General features: G+C 37.9%; 1 protein-coding gene across 2 annotated transcripts in view; it reads right to left on the bottom strand.

Annotated features, from left to right (window-relative positions):
• Positions 1–20880, bottom strand: part of KCNAB1 (potassium voltage-gated channel subfamily A regulatory beta subunit 1) — a 490100-nt gene that overhangs the window by 123935 nt on the left and 345285 nt on the right. For both annotated transcript variants that reach the window (XM_074190799.1, XM_074190800.1), the window contains one exon: positions 17859–17902. In XM_074190799.1, coding sequence (XP_074046900.1) covers positions 17859–17902 — 44 coding nt within the window. The remainder of the gene's footprint in view (positions 1–17858; positions 17903–20880) is intronic.

The raw sequence follows: 20880 nt of genomic DNA, 5'->3' as shown, positions 1-20880 counted from the left end.
ACCTCAAGACAACTTCTACAATGAATCTTTGATGTCTTAAAGATTATATCACCTTCAGCGCTGATATCCTTGTTTTGCAATTAGTTTATTCCAGCTTCCTCCTTTACTTTATTAAAGATCTATTTTCAACTTTCTCCTACTCAGAGAAATGCAGACCCAATGCCTCCACTGGACTGATAGCACAATTACATTGTTGTTGAGGCTTAGAAGCTGTCATCTATTTTGCCATTTGTTAGATGACTTCCCATTTCAACTGGCTCAAAACACTCCCAGGATTATGGAGCTCAGATATAGTCTCATGTGAAACCTTCTATAGTCTTGTTTTCACTTCCATTCATTTTAATATTAATGAAATGATACTGCTCATAATCCATTGATTTCTTCCTCCATTGAGTTTTATAAGTAAATTAGCATTTTTGAATTTGTATTGTTTTTGAATCCCAAACCACTCTACTTGGCAAAGAGATGAAGTGCTGCTGGTCAATGAAATTTCAGGGCTCTTCTGATTCATGTATTATGATGAATATTTTACATTGGTTGAATTTTGCAGAAAAGGTAATAATCAAAGACAATATCATTCTCTTATTCCATCAGCACTACTGGTTTGTTTGAATAGATTAATTTGAAATTGTTGAAATTGTTTGTTGTATTTTCTTCCAATTTCATGCTGGTTTTAACCTCTGCACTCACTGACAGTCTAGTTTATAGGTTTAGATTACTATATACATATATACATATATATATATATATAGACATATATAGAGAGAGACATAGAAAAAGAATTCTGAGAACATTTATTTCTTATAAAAATAAATAATGCCATTATTTTTGGAGGTGCTGTTTGATCTCAGCAGGTCCAACATTTTCTAACTCTTTGGGATGAAAGCATTCATGATAAATAGGTCTGAGGCTTCTAAGACTGATTTTATTTTCCTCCTACCTGTCTGACTATTCCTTCTCAGATTTTTCTTTTTTTTGGACCTGCAGATTAAACCCATTAAAATTGTGGGTACCAGAAAACATTGTACACCCTAACAGCGACATGGAAGTGATGATCAACCCTGATGGACTTGTTCATCCCTTCAGTGCAACAACCAGGGACAATTTTGAACTATCTGCATTGGAGAATATCATCTGTATCCAGAAAAAGAATCATGGAGTTTGAACAAAGACCCAAGACTATTACCATCAAATTAGAAAAAAGAAAGCATTATATTATAATGTAATTTTACTCTCTCAGACTTTACATTTCTTCCTTACGGATATGATTTCTCTGTCATCACATTCAACTGAGATCAATGTATAACATGGAACCAATGTGAACAATAACAGAATGCCTTCTGTGGGGGTGGGGGAGGGAACCAAGAATGGGGGGAAATTGTAAAACTCAAAATAAATAAAATCTTTCTTTTAAAAAAAACTATGGGTACCATCACAGTTCTATTCTGGATTCTTTTCTCCTTCCCCTTTATACCGTTTCACTTGGTATAAATCGGCAGTCATTGATTCAATTATCTATATTTTGATTGTGATGATTTTCAGATCTATTTCTTCCACTCTTTTCTTCCTTATAACCTCCAGACTTTGCACCATCCATCGCCTGTTGGGCATCCCAAATGGAATGCCCTGTAGACATATTAAACTCAACATTTCTAAAAATGAACTCATTATCTTTAACCTCCAAACATTTCCCTCTTTCTATCTTTCTTCTTGTTCTGTAGGATCCCTACTAATCTTTCTATCACCTAGTGTCCTAAAGTAGGTGGCCTCCTTAACACTTCACTCTCTCATCCCTTCATACTGAATCAGTTGCCAAATCCTGTTGATTTTACCTTCATAGCATCTCTCTTATATTCCCCCTCTCTCCTCTGACACCTTCTCTCTCCTGGTGCAGACCCTCACTTTCTCAATAGCTTTTTAGTTGATCTTTCTATCTAGAGTCTTTCCCCATTCTAGTCCATGTTGCACTCAACTGTCAAATTGATCTTTCTTAATTAAGCATAGGCCTGATCAGATCACCTTTATTTTCACCCTTGCACACCAAAATAATTTCCAGTTATCTCTAGGATAAAATCTAAAATATTTTGTTTGGCATTCAAATATTTTCGTAATCTGACTCGTTTTTCTATTTCCAGTCCTCTTATACCTTACATCCCTCCAAATGCTCTGCAATTCCTGATATTGGCCTCCTCTCTGTTCCTCTCATATGGCACTCCATCTCCTAACTCTTTGCATTTTCTTTTTCTTTTGGCAAGACAACGAGGTTAAATGACTTGCCCAAGGTCATACAGCTAAATAAATATTAAGTGTCTGAGGTGAGATTTGAACTCAGGCCCTCCCGACTCTAGGACAAGTGCTCTATCCACTGTGCCAGCTAGCTGCCCTTCTCAGTTCCCTCTTAATGCTCATGCTCTTTCACTCTCTCTATTATTTCCAATTTCTCTTGCCCATGTCTTGTCTGCACATAATTGTTTTCACATTGTCTCCTCCATTAGTTTGGAAATTCCTTGAGACCAGAGTCTGTTTTTGCATTTCTTTGCTTCCCACAGGGTAGATATTTACTGACTTGAGTCAATTTTTCATAATACTTTTCATCCCTCATCTCCCTGCCTAACTTGGATAGTGACTAGAGTCATTGAATATCAAAGTAATATCAATTTGGCTTGGAGAATCTTGTCAAAATTCTTTAAAGAAATTCTCTTGCCCTTCACCCTCTGGAATAGACATTGGCATAAGCTGCAGTTATCTTCATGGTAATTTTTATTTGTTTATTCACAAACCCAGAGGAGGAGACAACCAAGTATCCTATGAAATGATATTTCTAACTGCTTCTTAGCACATATCAACAGTTCCACTACAAGAAAGCCTCTATCAAAAATATCTGCAACCCATCTGATTTTCTTTTATTTTCTGACCTTGTTGCAAGATATCAATATTGGTGGGTAGCTAGGTGGCACAATGGATAGAGCACTGGCCCTGGAGTCAGGAGGACCTGAGTTCACATGTGACCTTGGAAACTTAATAATGACCCAGCTGTGTGACCTTGGGCAAGCCACTTAACCCCATTGCCTTGCAAAAAAAAAAAAACAACAAAGAACAGAAAATCAATATTGTGCTCCAATAAGTTCTTTCAGCAAGGATGTCCATCATTGGTTATTGGCCACTGACACATTTAAGAGTATCAACACTTACATTTCTGTGTAAAAGAGGTTTAACATTTGTGTGATTCCAAGTATTTTCTATATCTAGTGAGACCGAGACTGAAGACTATGCTTTATATCCCAGTTGGCTCGCTACTCCATGCACACCCTTGCCATGCCACACGCCACAATATCTGATCTGTTGATGCCCTCTCCAGACCAACAAACTTCCAGAGATCATGCTCTCAATAATTTCTCCTGTTTGGCTTTGGAGTCATCATGTTGAGATGTGACTGACCTGAAAGAGTGAGTCAGTGCAAATGCACATGGGCTACTATCTATAATTCAATCCAGACTTTGGAATATGCCTCAGATCTTACCTGACTTCCCACACTAACCCTCTCCTTTGCCTGTCTCTCTCCCCTACTTTCCACCTTTTCTCTCTGGGAACAGTGATGAAATAAATATCATTTTTTCTTTTGGACATAATATGCCAATGTATCCACTTCTGGTTCTATTTAATTTCCCAGGGCAAAACACTCTTTCCTTACTAGTATTGCCTTATTTGTTGACTTCCTGTATAGGAACATAAGTTACATGAGCCGTGGACTGTCTTACTTTTGAATTTCTATCCTCTAGTGCTTAGCACAATTCTGTTTTGTTTTTTTTAGGGTTTTTTTTTTTTTTGCAAGGCAATGGGGTTAAGTGGCTTGCCCAAGGCCGCACAGCTAAGTAATTAGTAAGTGTCTGAGGCCGGCTTTGAACTCAGGTCCTCCTGACTCCAGGGCCAGTGCTCTATCCACTGTGCCACCTAGCTGCCTCTAGCATAATTCTTTGTACTTAGTGAGCACTAAATGAATAATTTTCACATATTTATTCACCTTCTCCCCTTTATTGCCACAAAGGACAAAACCATTTTAAAGTTTTTATTTGCTTCATGGGTGATCGTGGTTATATAATTAATCAACCAGCGGTCAACCTAATGAGGATGAACCTCTTTGGAGCTGGTTAAGTTTACCCTTATTCAACAGACTCAGATTGATTTTATTCAAGTATGGTAAAACCAGACAGAGTTTATGCTCCGCTATTTCAACTTTAGAGTGGCAACTGGGAAAAAACCATTAAATAATAACAATAATGCAAATCAAATATGAAGCTTACTGTGAGCAGTGGCACAGAGTGAAGTTATCCATCTCCATTTGCTTTTATCCTTCTTGCTTTGCATTAAGCATAATCCTATGGTTAGCATGTCAACTCCAATTTAATCCCCAAGGTCTACCATTCATTATCACATCAACCAGTTTCTATAATTGTATGTTGGGCATATTCTTTTCTCTTTCATTTTAATTAGTCATCAGATGTTAAAATGATTGTTGACAATATTTTTGCTTCCGCCTATTCAAGCATCCTTACTGTATGTATGTATAGCCCAAGTGTTAAGATGAAGTTCAAGAAACCAGGATTCTGCCTGGAAAAGCTCTCCAGACCCCAGTGCTCATGTTTTAATTGTGGGAAAGCTTGAGAGGAGTTAATATATTTTAAAAAAATCAGTTACCCAATTACCCTATGGTATTTTTCTCTGAGCTCTTCACTGAACATACCTGAGACTGTCAAAGCTAAGTTACACTGGAGCTGGGGTACAGTGCAGCTTTCATTCAGCTCCCCAAAACTTCAGAGCACATTTGGAGGAAAGAACAATCAAGTTCCCAGCTGTGGAAACTATAGACATGGAAAAAACAAACTATAAAGAAGCCAGGATTCTTTTTTCTTCATGTTTCTCCTATGAATTTCAAAAGATCAGGAAATTTAGTACTGATTTGTGCCCACAATTAAATACTTCATCTCTTCAAGTGTCCTCTGGCCTGGGAACAGACACACTTACTGATCTCCTCCCACAATCAGCTCCTTTGGCTTCTCACACTCCTAACCCTCATGGAAAAAATAAATAAAAAACCCAAAGACTTTGTAATGAATATGCAGGATCAGACAAAACAAATTCCCATACTGGCATATTGGCCATGTCAAAAATATGTACTTTATTCTGTATCTTGAATCCATCATAATTCTGTCAAAAACTGGGTGTTACTATATCAGTTTTTTTCCAGGCTCCTAGACTATGGTGCTTCAACTGTGTGCTTCCTATAACATGGCATAGTCCTAGATTGTTATATCTCATTATAAAAGATGTTATGAGGCTGTAAGTCTTAACCCTGAACTACTACTTACAACTAACAGATTAGCAGCTAAGAAGAGAGGGAAAAGCTTCTAAGGAAATCATTTCCCAATTTAATTTTCTCTCTCAAAATTTTGAAATCCCAACAAAATGGCAGAACGCAATGGAGATCTCCTTAAGTAAGGCTTTTTGAGAAAAGTCTTTGAAGGAACAAGTTAAGTTATGTAGGAGCATCACAGACCACCAGTGAGGCTCAAATCTTTTCTTAGGTATTGATGCCAAGAGAGGGGGGCTGGTCTGTTGGACAAACATTTATTAAGCTTGACAGGGTGCCAAGTCCTCAGAATGCAAAGAAAGGATATTCCTAGTTCTCAAGAAGCTCAGCCTAAATGGGGAGAAATCAAATAAATTTCTGGGTACAAATAAGCTATATACAGGATAAATTGAGAATAATCATCAAAGGGTGGCTGAAACCTTCCTTCATGCCTTGTATGCATTTAATTTTATTCTCTTCTTGCGCTTCTTTTGGATTTTTTGTTGTCAGAAAAAGGTGATCTTGAGGATTCCTAGGTTAGAAGTCAGATGTCATAAATTCTGACTCTTACATTAGTTTGTTGTGGGGCCAGGATATCCCTCTTAGCTTATCTGTACCTCAGACTATCTGCATAATGAGATTGGTATAGTTTGTAAGATCTCTCCCAACTCTAATATTCTATGATTCTTTGATTCTGAGCTAGTGAATGCAACAAAAGGAGAAAATATTGAACATTAGAAATGTTTTAAAGGTTTAAAAAGTTGTCGTTCAAAGTCTATAGACACATTTAATTGTTCCAAGTAATTCTAAAAACTAGCCAACACATAGAGTGTTTTAAGTTTTGCAAAGCACCCTACAAAAATGATCTCATTGGATCCTGATAATAACCCTGGGAGGTAGGTACTATTATTATCCTTATTTTACAGATGAGGAAACTGAAGCAGACAGAGGACAAGTGACTTGCCGAGGGTCACATAGCCACAGGTTGGATAGGAAGTCAAATTTTGTTGAGTCCAGATTCAGTACTTATCCACTGCATAATCTAGCTACTTCACAGGCATTGTTAAGAAGATACTGGGATCAGGGTGAGGAGAAAAAAAAGAGGAGAATGTGAATGAAGACCAACCGAGGCAGAAATAACATAACAAAATATTCACCTAATGCTTTGAAGTTTCACAAAACATTTTAAACATTAATATGATAAACTTATATGACCTTCACCACTATGAACTATAACCCTATGAGTCAGGTAAAGAAACAAAAGCGATATTTGATAGGTGTATTCCAAAGACCACTTTCACAGAAAAAAATTTCTCAAAGTCTTTGGGAAGGATTTAATAAACATGGCATATTGGTATGATATAATAATGATGAGGGTCTGGTTCTCTGGATAATTTCTGGAGTTCTCTTCTAAAAGCAGAGAAGCTAATCGATTCCTTAATGCTCAGCTTGTCTTGATGAAAATTTAATTCTTTAAAAAGTAGAGAACTGACAAGAGGAATTCTTGGTCTGGATCCAATTCTTACCAATAGGGAAGCACTATTTGGTTAGATAGCATTGGTGGGAATCTTATAGGGGGGAAAAACATTTTTAGAATGTGTAATTGAGGGCAGCTAAGGTAGCACAGTGGATTGAGCACCAGCCCTGGAGTCAGGAGGACCTGAGTACAAATTTGGTCTCAGATACTGAATAATAACCTAATTGTGTGACCTTGGGCAAGTCAACCCCATTGCCTAGCAAAAATAAAAAAAAATGTGTAATTGAGAAAAGAAGAGGTAGTGAGATGGTTACATGAGTAGAATGCTGGGCCTGGAGTCAGGAAGACATGAGTTCAAATCTGGTCTCAGACACTCACTAGTTTTATGACCATAAGTCATTTAACTCCTATTTGCCTTAACTCACTAGAGAAGGAAGTGGCAAGCCATTCCAGCCTCTTTGACAAGAGCCCCTGGATGATATGATCCATGGTGTCATGAAGAGTCAGTCACGAATGAATGACCAAATAATAAGTGAGCATAGTCTAATACCATTTTTATTTGGAGAGAAGATATTTTAAAGAGTTCAAAACAAGAGAAAGGGAGGATCCCATAGTCCAAAATTTTTCAGAGAAAGTGAGTCCAGGAAGGATGTGAAGTTCTCAAAAACGAAATTCTGAAGGTCCAAAGAGAGAAAGCTCAGATGAAGAGGGAAGGGGGGGATATAGTTGTCTAAGGAGATTTATTTGGATGTTGAAAAAAACCCTAATGAACCAGCTTAATTTTTTAAAGAAAGCTAACAATATAGAAACAAGTGCAAATAACAGGTTGTATATTTGAAAAGGATGGCAGAATCCTAAAAAATAGCATCAGGAGTGCCAGAATGAGGTGAAGTTCAGGGAAAGCCAAGGACAACAGATCAAGATTTTTTTAAACAAAATTCTATACAGGAAAAGAGAAGGCTCCAAAAAAGGGGAGGATCATAGCTGGGGATGGGTGGGATGATAATAATGGATGATGAAGAAAAGGCAGAGCTTCTCAACTTGCCTTTTGTTCAGTTTTCTCTGTCTTCCCCAATTATCTTAGTGCTAAAAAGAACAAAACAGAATTGTAAAACAGGAGTTGATAACTAACATAAATGAAGTATGTGTATGCCACAGCTGTTGGTGAGTCCAAGTCACCAGGCAGAAATGAATGTCCTTGGAGATAATGAAGTAACAGCTGAAAATGATTACTGAACCAATGTCAAATAATGAAGAATTTAGGGGAGGATTGATAATTCAGAGATCAAATATGAGAAGAAGATGAATTAATAAACTCTGTAAGCCTCAGTTTGATTCCTGACAAAGGGATGGTTAGGGAGCCTCCAGAAAAGGAAGTGTTCAGTACAAAGAGTCGGTATGGCCTCTGTAAAAAGAAGCCATGCCAAACTAACTTTCTTTCCTTTTTTGAAAGGATCATTAGACTGGTGCATCAGCTAAATATTGGAGATATCTTTCAAGTCAATTTGAGCAAAACTATGCGCATCAATTGGTGAATGGATGAACAAGTTGTGATATATGATTGTGTTGGAATAGTTTTATGCTATAAGAAATGATGAACAGAATGCTTTCAGAAAAACCTGGAAAAACTTATATAAACTGATGCAAAGGGAAATGAACAGAACCAGAAAAAAGTGGTACACCGCAGCAGTAATGAACTGTGAACGACTTTGCTCTTCCCAGAAATACAAAGATCCAATAATTGATGAAAAATTGCTCTGTCTCCAGAGAAAGAACTGATGAAATATGAATGAATATCAAAGCATACTGTTATTTTACTTTCTCTATTTTCATTTTTTGTGTATATTTTCTTTCATAACATGACTAAAAATATACCCAGGATAAACTTTTCTTTCTTCAAGCTAAATTTCCCCAGTGGTTTCAACTTATCTACATAAATCATGACCATGAGGCCCTTCATTATGCTATTAGTCTCCTTTGTTCCTTGAATGGATGCTCTCTAGCTTCTCTGTATCTGAAGGACTGTCATGTCAAAGGGTGGGGTTGGGGAGGGAAAAAGCATGTATTATTAACATACAACAACCATAGGAGATAGGTAATATGATTTTCCCCATTTTATTTTAGAAGACATTGAGGTTGATTGGGGCTAACTGACTTGGCCCAGGTTCATACAACTGGAAAGTGTAAGAGGTCACATTTGAACTCATATCTCTCAGATTCCTGGTCCAACTGTCTATGCACTGTATCACCAAGCATGGTTCAATTGAGTCAAAGGCCAGGGCTAGATTCAATATAGTGGGAGGCTGTAGCATTTCAGATTGTGCGCAAGTCTTACATAATTCCAGAAAGACAGTAAAGGCTTGTGGGCAAGGAAGTTCAGCGTGGCTGACAAAGAAGACTGTCTGCTGATTAAACCAGTGTAATGCTGCCAGGAAGCTTGAGTAGAATCCATCCTCTCTCTCCCTGACCTCAGGCTAGGTTTTTCCTTTTTTTGTCAGTCTATTTCCTTATCTATAAAAGAGATTATGAGTAATATTTCTCTCCTTTTCCTTCGGAAGTACTAGGCTTCAGATTACATTTTGTAAAACATTAGAAAAAGACCCAAGGATAACTATTTGCTTTGTTCAAATTCCATTCTGTGCCTGTGAAGGATCTTTTGTCCCCTTTGGAAACCCAGGTCAAGGATGCCTCTGCATCTGCTTGTATCATCTTTGAATCCTAGATGAGTAAATGAGGTTCCTTGGTTCCTTGCAGCTGCACACATTAGAAAGAGAAGGGAATGAAGCATACACTTGGACTGAACACACACACACACACACACACACACACACACACACAGCCTTTCCTGGAAACTTTTCTCTGCTATTTTCTCCTACATGAGGTCTGACTGATAATACTTCCTAATGGGAGGATGATCTTTTCTCTCTCTCCAGCTCTCTAACCCAGCTCATTATATGATAGAAAGTGTGATTAAAAAGTAATGGAATGAGTTATAAATTACTAGCATTTGATTTAAAGTCAGAGAACCTAGATTTAAAAGCTCTGCATCTCAGTACCTGTGTGACCTTCTCTCTTTGGACCTCGCTTTTTTCATCTTCTAAATGAAAGGGGTTAGCCTATGTGACCTTAAAGCTTTCTTCTGGTTGTAAATCTAAGATTCCTTGTCCCACAAAATGCCCAGACAAATAGTTCTCATCCTGACATGTCATAACTCTGTATTCTGAAAAGGCTCAGGCACTGAATGGTTTGACATTCCTAAAATGTATGAACACATGCATACATGTTACAAGAAAAAGGCAAAGACCAATGACTTCGCCAAGGTGGACATTTCCTCCAACCCTACTAATTCCTAGGTAGGTGTAGTTGTCAGGAACTTGCAGATGTTCAGTGTGACTAGGTTGTTTAACCATGACCACACAGCTATTAAGCGTCAGAGGCGGGATTGGAATCCAATTTTTCCATCCTTCCCTTTATAATATACCTTACCTACGTCTAAACAGTAAGTAAGAGACAGGGTGGAAGAGTAGAGCTTTGGTTTAGGAGTCATAAAGTTATAGACTCAAATCTTGCTTAGGATAAATACTGGATAAAGATACATGCACAAATCACTTGGGTTCTCAGTGCTTCAGGCCTTTCTAAGTTATAGATTAATTGCTAAAATGCAGTAGTGAAATTGGGAGCTTCCACACTGGGAGTTCTCCCACCAGTGAAGTCAGAGTTTACAACCTTCTCCCATCCCCTATATCAGGGATGTTCAACCTTATTTTTAAAGTTTCTATTGAAAACAATAGACGATATATTTTGATTGGCCATTTTAGTGAGAATTCTGCGGTAGCTAGGCTTCATTTACTAAAGCATTGAGGAAACCCACAGGCAGGCGGCATAAAATCACCCTGTGGACCTACATGTGGCCCATGGGCTGCATTTTGGACAGCCCTTCCTTATCTGATTCCTTCCACCCAAAAATGATTACATAGGTATGAAAACTACCACCATCCCTGTAGGTAGCACCTCATTTATAACTTCTGGATGTTTATGATAATCTCTTCTCACTGTCTACTTCCCTCTGGCCTACTTCAGGGCAGAGTGACTAGCTTTCTACTGCCATATGGGTGAGTAAAAATGGAATGGTTAACAGAAGTTATAAGTAGCAGCAAGGGAAAGAAGCCAGGCACAAGGCCACTGGGCTTCAAAGAGGAGCCCAGTGGATCAAGCACCAGCCCTGGAGTCAGGAGGACCTGAGTTCAAATTTGGTCTCAGATACTTAATAATAACCTAGTTGTGTGACCTTGGACAAGTCACTTACCCCCCCATTGCCTAGCAAAAAAACAAAAAAAAAAGAATGTGTAATTGAGAAAAGAAGAGGTAGTCAGATGGTTCAGTGAGTAGAATGCTGGGCCTGGAATCAGGAAGATATGAGTTCAAATCTGGTCTCAGACACTCACTAGTTTTATGACCCTAAGTCATTTAACTCCTATTTGGCAAACTATTCCCACCTCTTTGACAAGAACCCCTGGATGATATGACCCATGGTGTCATGAAGCGTCGGTCACATATGAATGACTAAATAACAATAACAATTGAGCATAGTCTAATACCATTTTTATTTGGAGAGAAGATATTTTAAAGAGTTCAAAACAAGAGAAAGGGAGGATCCCATAGTCTAAAATTTTTCAGAGAAAGTGAGTCCAGGAAGGATGTGAAGTTCTCAAAAATGAAATTCTGAAGTTCCAAAGAAAAAGCTCAAATGAAGAGGGTATTTGCTTCCCAATTTCTAAAAACAGGAACCAGAGATCTCAAGGTCAGTGACATTCCAGGATAGAAGGAGGATGGACTTTTCTTCCTAAACTCCTCTGTGTCTATTCTCCCTGTTTCTTAAGGGAGGAGTAGCTTCATGTTGAGGGATAGGCTTTGGTGAGCAGTGGAAAGTCCCTGCCAGGACTGGAGAGGTCACCAAAAACAGTATATCAGGATTTCAGCTTTCACTGGATCCCTAGGTCATGTCTTAAGATTCAAAGAATAATCTAATTTCTGGCCCAGAACTCCTGAAGATTAATAATGAAGATTAATTGGTATCTGAGTCACATATCAGTTGTAGACTATGTGGTATTGCCAGATTATAAGAGCAATGGCCATGGGGGGGGGTATCTAAGGAAGTTGATGTATACATTTCCTAGAGCTGGATTTGGAGTGGACTATCTACTGTAAGAAAACTGTCTGGGGTCTGGGAAACCTATGAGCACATAGTTACACGGTATATTTTATATGTTGTTTATCATATTTATGTCAAGAATAAAACATGATGCTTTAATGGAGAATGACTCCTATTATATAAGGTCACCTAACTAGAGCACAGCTAAGCATAAAAAATTGAGGGAAGAAGCAGGATGTCAGAAGTAGGGGTTCAGGTCTTTTCTAATTAGATAATACTCATTACCACTTCCTTTAGACTAGTGAATTAGCATGGCCACCTAGTGATATGTAAAGCTGGGGTGGAAGTGTTCCCACTGAGAATTATAGAGATCTTTGTATTCATCCTCGGCAGGGTGAAGCACCATGACTTCCATGGAGATCTTAAGCACTGAGCCTTCCTAGTAAATCAGATCAGGTGAGTGATTAGCAGCACCCCCTTTTGGTTAAATGTACATTTACAGCTATATGTCATGTCTATCCAGCTATACTTTCTTTTTTTTTTTTTTTAGATTTTTCAAGGCAATGCTTGCCCAAGGCCACACAGCTAGGTAATTATTAAGTGTCTGAGACTAGATTTGAACCCAGGTACTCCTGACTCCAAGGCCAGTGCTCTATTCACTGCACCACCTAGCTGCCCCAGCTATACTTTCATAGTAACATATTACTATTTCCCTTCCAAAGTTACCTTCTGTTGCCTCGTAGTATTGCAGAAGTGATCCGGGTTTTGAAAGATTAGGCAAACAAATCACAAGCTTTAGAAATCCCTGCCTACCTAGAAAGCTTCAAGTATAAACCAGTCAAACAACTATTTATCTGTTGTTCAAGACTATCCAGAAATTTGACCACTAGGTAAAAAGATTTCTTGACCACAGTAACTTATGAGGAGATTCCCATTTAATTATACTTTGGATAAATTAACTTCTGAAGTCCTTTCCAATTGAGTTTTTTCATTTTATTTTTAATTTATGGAATAAAACAAGCATTTCCATAACATAGTCCAACTGAGATGCTATGAAATTTTCTATTAAGAGGTGCTGCACTGTTTGCATAGTAGAGGTACTCACATTGAGGAAATCATGGTTCCATGAAAGACTTAATTGGTAATTAGTATTAATTAGTAATTAATATTGAATATTAATAGAAGCATTAGAAACAGAGGAAAAATGCATGTTTTCCTTATTCAGCTGCCTCATGACATCTCTTCAGACTAAAACCTACTGAGGAAAAGTGACATTTTTTTAGGGTTCTTGGTTTGCTCAGCATTATGCAAATATTTAGACCTGTGGATATGGTAGATAGACTTAAGAGAATTCATTCTTCATTTATGCTAGGAGGGGGGAAAATGTCAAATTCTTTGTGGGAAGAAACTGCCTTTGAAAAAAGCCATCCCATCAAGAATCTCCAAGGCACTCAATAACTACTTTTAATTTTTGTTAATAATAAATAATAGTGACTGTATGTTTTCACACTCCATAATGTCAAAGATGAGAATCACCAAAGATGTCATAAAATAAATACTATTCATTTAAAATGTTGAAGTTTTATGTAAAGGCTTTGAGTGTAGCTTCATCATGTCCACAGAGCAACGATAAGAGTCACAGTTACATAAGCTAGTTTGAGCTTGGATTTCATAGACAATTTCACAGAAAAGCATGAGGTTACAAGACATGGTATTGAGAACCCTGTTTATAAAAGATGTCACAAACTCAAAATCTTTGGGATTTAAAACTCTTAAAATATGGTGATCTAGAAGGGGAAATCAAATCATGGGGGGATAATAGATGCATCTCAACTCTGTTAACCTGAGGATACTCTCAGTGAATCTACCAAGGATGAGCTACCAGCCCAATGCCTTTCTATTCAAAGCTTTTAATCTACTGCTTCAATAGCCTTAAAATATGAAATATATAGAAGTTATGATCAGATAACACCTTGCTTCAAGATATTCATTATTTGAACCTCATAGAAAAGATATCTAATGAGATAGTAATAATCAAAATATATTTACATGTTTGTAAAGTGATTTACAAACCTCCCAATGTGCCTCAGGATACTCCTATGAGACAGTTTATTATAGATATTATTATTCTCATTTTTTAGATGAAGAAACTGAGGTTTTAGTGGGTGTAAGACTCAAGACTTTCTCATTTCAAGTCCAGCACTCATGGCACAGTGGAAAGATCATTGGCAGAGCTACCTAGATGGTTCAGTGGATAGAGCACTGGCTGTGGAATCAGGAAGAACTGAGTTCAAATCTGACCTCAAGTAGATGGCAGTTGTGTAACCCTGGGCAAGTCACTTGACCCCAATTTTCTCCCCCCAAAGAAAGAAATATCATTGACTTTGAAATCAGAAGACCTGAGTTCTTTTTTTTTACTTTTTTTTATTTTTTTAGATTTTTCAAGGCAATGGGGTTAAGTGGCTTTCCCAAGGCCACACAGCTAGGTAATTATTAAGTGTCTGAGGTTAGATTTGAACCCAGTTACTCCTGACTCCAAGGCCGGGGCTCTATCCACTGCGCCACCTAGCTTCCCCCAAGACCTGAGTTCTTAACCCATCTCATTCATTAGTTAACTGTGTGATCCTGAGCAAGTAAACACCTCTCTGACTCTTACTCTTCTCACCTATAAGATAAGGGGGTTGGACTGCATGCCCTCTCTGATTCTTTTCAATGTTAAGTCTATGATCCTATAATTTGTATCGTACTTAAGATTTTAGAGACATCATTTCAATGTTCCTCTCAAAAATCCCACAGAGGATTATTATTGTGATCCTCATTTTCCACATTAATGTCTTGTACCTAAACCTTCTACAGCCAACATTCCCTCTTTTGGGGTCCTTTCCCATCCAAACTTGACACCTATCCCTGCCCTGAACCCAAATCTTTTCCTTCTTGGGATCACATGTGCTGCAAAGGACCTTAGCAAGGTCAGTGAGTGGAGTCCCCCTCATTTTATAGATCGGGTATGAAGGGCTCTGTGTGGTTCCAGGTCATACCAATGAATAGTAAGTGGCAAAGCTGGAATTCTAAGCCAGGTGTTCTTTCCACCAAATTCAGTGTTCTTTCCATTGGTTTACACTCTCTTCTCCTCCCTTCTCTGCCCCTATTCCCCTCCCATATCAGAAGCTACAGGTCTAGTTTAAGAACCAGGCATCAATCTGCCAAGGTATTGCCCTGATATTTTTGGTGTTTAGTTGATTCCCTGGAATATTCAATGTCTTGAATGGTCCCATAGGCACCTAGTCAACACTGGTTGACTGAAGTGTTATGCTGACATCATTTAGTTTCTCTGGGCCATTTTTCCCCCATTATGTCAAAGGTTCAACATAAATCCTCAAAGGTGTTTTATTTTTATTTTAAACTTTCATTTTATTAGCTCTTTCCTTCAAAGATGAAATATGAAGTGAATACTTTAAAGGATGATGGAAAATGAAAGAATATACACTTTGAGCTAACCAGAATGGTAGAAAATGGTGCCTAGAGATTTGGATTAGAATCATAGTTCTCTTCCACTCATTTCCTGTGTACTTGGACAAATCATTTCCCCATTCCCCTTTAGTAACATAAAGAGGTTAGCCTGGGTTTCCTAGGTACTGTGCATTTCTAAATAGAAATAGGAATACCCTGCCTTAGGGTTCTTGTAAGATTTGGTCCTGAGCTGACAGTTTTACTTCTACTCTTTAGATTTCTTGCCTCTAAGCCCAAAGAAGCAACTTTCTGTCTTGGCCAGAGATAGCACTCTCTGGCTTTGGCTTGCTGCCCAAGAGAACCACATTTTGTGCTACAAAAATCTCATTGAATGCTATATTTGATAAGTTCTCAGCAGGAAATAATCAGATGACCCAGCCTCTTGTCTATTGTGCATTCTTCATGACTTAGAAAATCTGACAGTTCATTTTTTATAGTTCCCATACACCTGTTCTCCCATTTTCTGTCATCAGCAAAATGACCTTTTTTTGTCTGAGAGTACGGGAGAAATAAATATCTCTATTGTTCTTTCTGCTATTATGAAACACAAGACTGGAAGGCCTTCAAAAGCAAGTATAGTAAAAATTGCACAGTCCTATTGGTACTTAATCCATACTGGATGACTCAGTATCTGTATCCTGATTTAGTTGGACCTTTGGTTTGGGGAACTCCCAATAGAGGAAAATCTCAGCCAATGCAGATTGGCACCCTCTAATTTTAGAGAGAGTTGCCTAGAGAAATGAAAAGTTAAATAGCTTGTTCAAAGTAACAGCGTATATGTATCAGGGTAGGACTTGAACTCAGGTCTCCTTGACTGTAAGGAAGGTCATTTGTCCCATGGCAACTTCCATTCTTTTCTGGATTACAGAGGCAACTCAGAAGACAAGTTGAAGAAAGAGAAAACTGCCCAGCTTTGTCCTTTTGCTCAGTAGGGTAGATGGACAGAGATGGTTTTTTTCCAGGCACCTTTTGCACCAACCTCCTCTCTTCAGTCACCTCAAAACTCGCACCAGAATTTGAGTTCAACTTGCAGTGAAAAATCCCTGAACGTGACCCTTGGATTGTTCAATGGCAATATAACTTACACATGACCTTTCACTGGAGAATGAATTTCTGATATCTACAGCCAACGATGACAAAGTGGTTGACTTTCTTAGTATAATAGGGCTGATTCTTCTATAGTCCTCTTTAACAAATTCTTTTTCCATGGAAAGAACCCTTTGTATTTGTTGCCATGGAGACTAGCAATTTAAAAGACTTACAGAGTGATTTCATTTTTATACATTTTATATTGTTGGTAAATATTTCAAGTGTTTTTCTATAGTGAATGCACATGTGATAATAGCTAAATCTGCACGAACTTATTTGTGACTAATAGAGACCCCTAAGGATGAATGTGTTACAGGAAATATGCAGGAGAGCCTTAGAACTGCTCAGAATAAGGAGTGTCATTCTTTTGATTGGCTACCTCTTGAAAACAGTTCTAAGTGATGCTTATAAATAAGTCAGATTACCTCTGACTTGGCTCTGCATCATAAGTGAAAAAAATTATCCAGTTAAATAGCCTTGAATTGATGTCTGAAAACCCTTGAATTGATGTCTGAAAGATTTGTTTATTCTGCTTATCTCCAAGTCACAGTAATATTCCTAATGACAATCAGACCCAGTTGGTTCTCTGAATTTGAACAGGACTGGTGTTATACTGATACCCGGACTTCCCTTAGCATGAACAGCTTGTGAGACAGACCTCCTGACCGAACTATGACCTTAGTCCAAATTCTATTATTAGAGAGACAGCATTATATCCTTACTATTAAGTATTACCTTCTCTACTCAGCTTTCTTTCAAAATTCCATCCTAAAAGGAAAAACCCCCAAATAATAAATAAATCCTAAATAATAAATCCTTTAATCCTTTATCCCTTACCATGGATGAATTTTCCAATTAAACTTTGAGGTTGCTTGTTTTGGAGAGAGAGTAAACAGAAAAGTGAAAAGGGTAGGAAAAGTATATACTGGTGAGGTGAAGGCAAAACGACGTATTTCACATTCAAAGGGAAGCTAGGTGGTGCAGTGGATGGAGTCAGGAAGGCTCATCTTCCTCAGTTTATATCTAGCTTCAGATAACCTTACTTAGTTGTATGACTCTAGGTAAGTAACTTAATCCTATTTGCCTTAGTTTCCTCTTCTGTATGATGAATTAAAGAAGGAAATGACAAACCACTCAAGTATCATCACCAAGAAAACTCCAGAAGGAGTCACCAAGAGTCAGACACCACTGAAAATAAACATAAACAACTGAACGATAAACAACACTGCATCCAATCCTGCCTAATACTAATCTCCCTCTCCACCTCAATTAAAGTTACTTACCAAGTCCCAAGCAGGAAACTCTGAGTCCTGATTTTCCAAGATTCCTAGAATAAGAAAAGGAAATCATATTAACATCATCAAAGTGAAAATTGTATATATTCTTTTTTGTCTAGAAATAGGAATCTATGGATATTATCATCAAGTTTTAATATGAAAATTCTTCCTTGGAACTGCTTCAGAGATAGGAGTTCAAGAGGGAAATTGTGTGGATTATTAGGACATTTCTCTATTCCACAAACTCTTAAAGACATGAAAACTCATTTTCAAAAGGGGAAAAAAATCCTTTCACTTACAGATCAACAACTATTTCCCTATCAGGGTAAATCCATACAGAGAGTTTCCTTCATGTCAAAGTTCAATAAACTTCTGTTTTTATAGCAAGCCTGAATTTTAAAAAATAGTCCTTGAGGAGGGTAACTGGATTTCCTTGTTTAGAATTAATCAGTAAGCATTTGTTATGTGGTAACGCAAAGATGTCTCAACCTTCAAGGAAGTTATATTCAACTAGGTGGATAGGGAGCAAACAAGAAAGAAAAGAGAAAATTGAAGAATGAACATTAACGACAATAACAAAAAATTTAATCCTGTAAGTTGCCATTCATTGTTGTCTCCATAGTTAAGTATTAAAATATTGGCAATGGTAAAACCTCACAGAGACTACTTGCCTTCAGGAAGCTTTTACTTTTACTAAGTCAGTATGAGATAAGCATGTTCAGCTTTTATTAAGTGTATTCTCTGGGAGGCAGCTAGGTGGCACAGTGAATAGGGTATAAGACCTGAGTTCAAATCCAGCCTCAGACACTTAATAATTGCCTAGATGTGTGACCTTGGGCAAGTCACTTAACCCCATTGCCTTAAATAAATAAATAAAATTTAAAATGTGTGTTCTCTGGTTTTGACACTATCCTAGGTTCTAGAGATACAAAAGCAAAATTAATACTTGCTATTTATCTGGGGGTATGGGGTAGGAAAGGAAAGAAGAAAGAAAAATATGAAACTCAACATTTTACAAAAATGTAATTGGAGAAAAATAAAATACTACTATGGCAATGTCTTTAATATGAAGGTATATGAATAACCTATAGCAAATTACTCACTATCAAGGGGAGGGGGAGGGAGAAGAAAGTAGAAGTTCAAATTTTACAGAAAATGAATGTTGAAATCTATCTTTACATATAATTGGAAAAAAATAAAATTAAAAATTATAAAAATTAAATATGATTTAGATTTTAAAAAGACAAAATCAAGACAGACCCTACCCTCAAGTAATTTACATTTCACTTGGATGAGAAGAGATTCCTTTTCATAGTCCCATTCTCATCACTGTCTCCCATATCTGTGCATCTTAAAGATTCCTCTTTGATAAAATGAGAAGATTGGGTTCTGTGGTCCCTATAATTCTTAGGAGGCCCCCAGTATTTTGATCTGCTCTGAGTTTCCTTGCCAAACCTGATGTTCTAACTATGACTTAATTATAGACTCTTCTGTTTCTACTCCTACCCAAGGCAGGGGTCTTCTGGCTACCTTTGTCTTTCTGTCTTCTGACTACTTCTGCCCCTGGTCCATTTAAGTCCTGACCTGCTTAAGGCCCTCTTTATCCTTTACTGCTGTTTTTACTTGAGGATCCTGGACTGCCTAGGGATTTAATTACTTGTTATCAATACCTGGTCTCCCTGGAGTCTCCCTTGACATCCAAAAGCCCACCTTAACAAGCATTTTATTATTTATAACTTGATAAGTTCTGCCCTTTGTAACTGCCCCTTGTTGGCACCATCTGTCCCTGGGGCCACTCCCAGCATCCAGAGTTCACCTTGGCAGATTTAATCCTCTACTGGGACCACTCTTTTTCCTTTTTCTCTCCCCATATAAGAGTATGTTCTAAATCTTTCTTTGTCAGAGTATCTCCCAACTCTAGCTCACTACTCCCATGTACGACTACCCAATAAAAAACCTACTTGTCTGGGAGAAAACCTGCATCAGCTAATCCATTTTCAGACCCCCCTTCATTGACCCCCAACAATCCCAGTCACTTAACCTCAGTTTCTTCATCTATTAAAATGAGGGAAATACTGCTTATCTATCTCATAGTTGTTGTGAAGCCAAAATGCAAAAATGTCTGAAAGCAGTTTCTCAAATCCAATCACTCATTCCCTGAGCCTAGCCTTTCCATGTTAGCTGAACAGATGTGAATAAACTACTCTATTAATGTGTTCACTGTGATCTCTCAGGTTTAAAAAAATGAAAGCGTTCAGTAGTAGAAAGGTGATGTTCTTTTAAAAATAGTTCAGGTAAGAAATAGCTCTGTCAGTAGCAGCTTACACTCCTGGGAGTCCCCCAGCAGGGAGAACTTTCACTGTATGCTCAGGGAGAGACTATTGACTCTAGGAGAGACCTGGTGGAAACCCCAGGAGGGTCATGCATAGCCAAAGCTAAAAAAGGATGGAGATGCATAAGAAACCTTATGGGAAGGTGGAAGAATTGGAGTCAGGGAACCTGACTTCAAATCCCCATCGTGCTTTTCCCTGGACCTCAGTTTCTTCATTTGTCAAATGAGGGGAATTAGGAATAAATAGTCCCAGATCTCTTCCCATTCTAAATATGATGTTTAGTTAAATCCTCTTGATCTACACAGGAGGAACCTGAGACCAGAGTTACTGGAAATAGGTATTGGAAGTTTTGGTTGTGGGATGGGAACTCAGATCCTCTGATGAAAAAATCCAGTGTTCTTTCTATGGCATATGCCTACTTCCCAAACTGATCAAAGCAAAAGAAAAAAGGGTTTTTGCCCCACTAGGGCTATGGCTATATGGGTTTCAAGTATCTAACTCCCCTATTATTTTGTATCCTGTAGGCAGAGGCTTAGCTAGACAAGTGGTAGATGGTGCTCATCTGGAAAACATTATCGTAATTACAAAACACAATGGAACTGAATGGCTAACATGGAAAGGCTAGGCTCAGGGAATGAGTGATTGGATTTGAAAAACCATACTTTCAGACATTTTCTCATTTTGGCTTCACAACA

The sequence above is a fragment of the Macrotis lagotis genome, chromosome 6 (genome assembly GCF_037893015.1).
Source record: "Macrotis lagotis isolate mMagLag1 chromosome 6, bilby.v1.9.chrom.fasta, whole genome shotgun sequence".
NCBI lineage: Eukaryota > Metazoa > Chordata > Mammalia > Peramelemorphia > Peramelidae > Macrotis > Macrotis lagotis.
This window is presented reverse-complemented; position numbering and strand designations above follow the sequence as displayed.